The sequence below is a fragment of the Bactrocera latifrons genome, unplaced genomic scaffold, assembly GCF_001853355.1.
Source record: "Bactrocera latifrons isolate USDA-ARS-PBARC rearing strain unplaced genomic scaffold, ASM185335v1 scaffold_63, whole genome shotgun sequence".
Lineage (NCBI taxonomy): Eukaryota > Metazoa > Arthropoda > Insecta > Diptera > Tephritidae > Bactrocera > Bactrocera latifrons.
In genome coordinates this window covers 344,259-348,913 of record NW_017537301.1, presented here as the reverse complement: position 1 = coordinate 348,913, position 4,655 = coordinate 344,259, and the positions used below count along the sequence as shown (strand labels likewise).

The window sequence follows — 4,655 nt, the reverse complement described above, 5'->3', positions numbered from 1 at the left end:
TAAAAATAATGAATAAAAAATTATATTTTTAAATTTTCAACATTAACAGAGGTATGGATTTATATATTTTTTTTTTTAAGATAAAATAGTATTATAGTATTAATAATAGGAGTTTTTTCAAAGTCTAAAGTCGATTTATTAGCTTTCATAACCTAAATTTTCTTTCTATATAAATATAATGATTTTTTGCGAATTTTATAAATACATTTTTTAAAATAAATGAATATCTAATCTAATATCACATTTTATTCTCATATATCAAATAGAGATTTCCATTCAAAAATTTTAAATTAACGAAAATTAACAAAAAATTACTTTTTTAAATTTCCATCATTAAATATGAAAAAAAAATTTCAAACAAAAAAAAAGTTACAATAAAATTGTTCTTAAAATCATATCAAATTAATAGAGGTTTCATTTAGTCACATAAAGTTATAAGTTATAATTATCCGAAAGCATAGCTAGGGGACTCACAACTTGTCATTACGCATCGTAAAAACATAAAATCATAAATTTTTACACTTCATTAAAAATTTGTTTGATGGTTTATATGAAACCCCTAAACGTTGAGAATTGTAATTATGCAAACTCATTTTTGTGTGTAATCCAACAACAATTTTTTAAACAATTGTAAACATTTATAATTTTATAACTTTACGATGCTTTATGTTTATGTAAATGTTTTTCATAAACCGAAATTTCGAAAATTAATTAAATATTTTCTCACCTACAGCCTCAAAATAACTCAACCGAATTGCGGTTAATTTGAATAAAAAGGAATTGATAATCGCTACATACACATAACGAAATATTTATAATAACTTTTTGAAGATTTTCTCCCATATTGCATGGTACTTTGGGTTTTTTGCGAAATATGTTTGCATGTACTCAGAAATAATTAAATAAATGGCATTAATCATTTGATTAACGATCAGTTAATGTCATTTGCTTTCCCCCATGAAAATGGACTTGAAAGAAGCTCATTTCGCTATCTTTTAACATTTAAGTGCACGTCAATTGTTTTATAATCTTTCGTTCGATTTATTTGTGATTGATTTGAGTATTTCAAGGAAATTTTAATTATGTACGTAATATTTAGCATTTTGCCCACAAAATTTATGACACTGTAAAGTGCAGTTAGCTTTGCTCATTACAAAATCTGTCAACGTATGTGTGTGTGTGTGTGTGCACATCTTTATGGGTATAAATGTCATGCCATGGGATGACAATAACAAAAAAAAAAACACATAAGAAATTATCCATAAATATTTAACAGTTGTAAAGTGAATGACGGGAATTATTTGAAAAGCACTAAAGCTAGTGTTTACTGCACTTCGCATTTTCAATTTCTCGTAAATTACAGTTGGATATTTTTACACACACACCATACATACATTTATACTAATTATGATTACAAAGTTTTCTTAACATTATTGTATTTTTAGATTTATTGCAGCTCAGGCTATTTAATATTTTCCGTAAATCCCCGAATGCGCGTTGGCGAAAACACTTCCACGCCCAGCTAACGCATTATGTGATCAATTCATATACAATACTCGTACATATATATGTGTATGTAGGTATGTAAACATATGTTTGTTTTTGCAGCTGATTTAGCACTCATATACCAATTACATAATCAAATATTAGCTATTAGCCTAATAACGTTGTCTAAGGTTATTGCTGAAAGGCGCAGAAATTAGCAAAGTAATAGTTATGAAAATAGTAGTAATTAATTGTATTCGTTTATGTTTAGCTTGTAATTCTCAAATCGTTTAAGRCACATTTAATTGCGCTTTTATTTCTTTTAGAAGATTTTATTATTAAATCACCGACAATCAACGCAATTAAAAAACGTAACAAATATTCTATTAAAATAAAAACAGCCGACTTACCCTTGACATCAGGCGATCAGCGCCGGTGCCTTCATCATCCTTAAATATAATATCGCTATTGTAGTTCGGCACTAAGTCTTTAAATTTCGGTGAATTTTTCTTAATGGGGCCCTCGTTGAGACCGGAAGCGCCCAACGTGCGCTCGGACATATTMGGAACGTGCTGCTTGAAAACCAGCGGCGTCAATTTGCGATATTTACGCGGCCCACCAATACCTCGACCCGGACCACAACCCTCCGCAGCGGTGAAAAGCGTACAGATTAGCAGCACAGCGCATAGGCGACGCAATGTCAGGCGGCGGCTTCGCGCAATGTTGCCAACATCAATAATTGGTGCGTTGTCTTCTGTTTTGTGGGCGCTGTTGTCCTGAGCACCGGCGGAAACTGGCAGCTCCGTTGCGGTAATTGACAGCCTTATATGAAGCGCACCGGGTGCGGGAGGTGCGCCCAGCGGTTGTTGTATGGTGTTGTTGTTGTTGTTCGACATGATTTGTTTAGTTGCGCGACTGCGCTTCTTACGTTCCGGTAGTTTTTTGCAAATTTTACAACACTTTGTGTCAGTGTTGGGCCCTTGCAGGCGCTGCCCAATATTATAATCGGAATATGGCATGAGAGCGGGTTCAAACATTTTTATTTTATGAAATATTTTTATTATTATTGTTTTATAATGTTGAGTTTTCTTTCAACTACGTTTTATTTAAATTTTTTTTTTCAAAATTACAAATTTTGTTTTTTGCAAAAATATTTATTGAGATTTAACATATTCTTTCATAACACCAAAACATACGGTATATTCGCATGCGCATAAATTGTCACAATTTTGTTCGCAATAAAAAAAAAAACAATTTTCAAAAATTTTGCAAAATAATTTTAGTTTGATTTATTATTATTATTTTTTTCAACGCGCGAAATTTTGCACTTTTTTCTCATCTCGTGGTCGAATTATCAATGAATTTGGCACGTTTTTTTTTATAAGCGAACTGTTGGCCGGCTTATACGCATGCACGTTTATTTATTTTGTCCACTAATTAGCTGCAATTTGTGACTTTTACACTTTCGCATGGACCGTGTGCACGATTGCGACTAACAAACCTTCGCAATTGTGCTATTAACTTCAACTGTGGCCGGTACTCGCAAACTGATTAACAAATGACATTTCGCCGCTGTATCGACGAAGTTTCTGTGTACTGCAAATCAGCCGATGGACGTCGTCGCTGCCGATGCCGCCGATAGCGCCGTTACTGTGGCTGCTGCCGTTCGCATGCCTACTTTCCTTCGTACTTATCGTGTTCATCCCGGCAGCGTTCACTAAGCGCCCAACACCCACCAACACATGCGCAAGCGAGCAGCACCTTCACCCACACACACACACACACACCTCGAGCTGACTCGAAAGAAATTCATTTTCATATTCGAGCGCTGCGCATTCACTGATAAACCGAAGAACGAAACGGCGCGCGCAAGCCGGTAACCGAAACACACATCTACGTAATGAACACTGAGCCTAAGCGAACACACACACGCATTCAAACGTGTTGGTGTAACGAGCGCTGCAAGTGTTGGTGGTTAAGTGCGTAGCGCAGTGTGCAAGGCATGCATGCTGTCATGGACGACAAATACACACACAAAAGTGCAGAACACACACAGGCACGCAASAGGGCTCCCACACATACACATACTTCTAATTCGGTTTGGCCGCGCCGTCTCATTGGACTCTTTGCTTTGCCTTTTGGCTGCGTGTTCATCAGCGCGCATTGTTGTTGTAAAAGTTTTCGGCCATCAGCAAATCGGCTTGTTGTATGGCCTACGTAGCGCATGCGCGTAAAAGAGACGGGTAGTGTGTCTACAGAAGAAGCTCAAACACACTGCCAAACATGCGAATAACGAAGGCAACCAATTGGCACTCACACACTTGCGTTTGCTTACACAAATGCCAAAGCAGAAATTTATAAGTGTTTGTAGCTGGTGGGTGAGTGTGTGTGTGGGCATTTAACTTGTATATAAGAGGCTAGTGAAATTGGTCCAGCGTCGTCATCTGTGAAATGAAGCAAAGTCAAGCAGGCAGGCTGCCTTTAAGCCCAATTGGTGTTGTAGCGCTTTGGTTTGGATTTTTTTCACCTGCCTGGACCGTGCGCCGGCTTCTTACAAATGTTAATGAATTTTAATGAAAACTATTTCAATGTTACTCGCAACGCAGATAGACGAGGTTCCGCGTAAAGTATTTATTAATGGTTTTTGGTGAAAAAAAAAAAAAAAAGACACATTTAAAATTTTAGGGTTGCCATTGAGAGCAAATTAAAACTATATACTCACTTACATATGTACATATACATAAGTAAATAATTTGTGTACAAAAATCTTGTATGTTTATTTATACATACATATGTATGTATTTTTAATTACTTATTTTATATGTATTATAATAAATAAGCATATTTATATTATTTGTTGAATATTTTGCGACTTCCAATGTTGTCGTGAAAATTGTATAGGTTATGTTAGACACTCTCGTGGCATTCATTCATTCATTCTAATGGAGGTTCATCACTAACACTACGCAGGAGTTGGATACCCTAGGGCATTAAAGGACGTCTCCCCAACTAATGTAAAGCCTTGGCTCCACTTTCACTATTTCTTACGAAGAAATCTAGCTGCCATAACGCAAACTGAAGAACCTTTGAATCGCTGGACATAAAATTCTACAATAGACACTCCAGATCTTGTTAAATTATTTTGTTATCTGTCTATGAATACCCTAGCT

At 35.4% G+C, this 4,655-nt stretch overlaps 1 protein-coding gene across 1 annotated transcript in view; it reads right to left on the bottom strand.

Annotated features, from left to right (window-relative positions):
- Positions 1–3,035, bottom strand: part of LOC108975231 (protein hedgehog) — a 36,869-nt gene extending 33,834 nt beyond the window's left edge. The window contains exon 1 of the mRNA XM_018943579.1: positions 1,896–3,035. Coding sequence (XP_018799124.1) covers positions 1,896–2,522 — 627 coding nt within the window. The 5' untranslated portion in view covers positions 2,523–3,035. The remainder of the gene's footprint in view (positions 1–1,895) is intronic.
- Between the last annotated feature and the right edge of the window lie 1,620 nt (positions 3,036–4,655).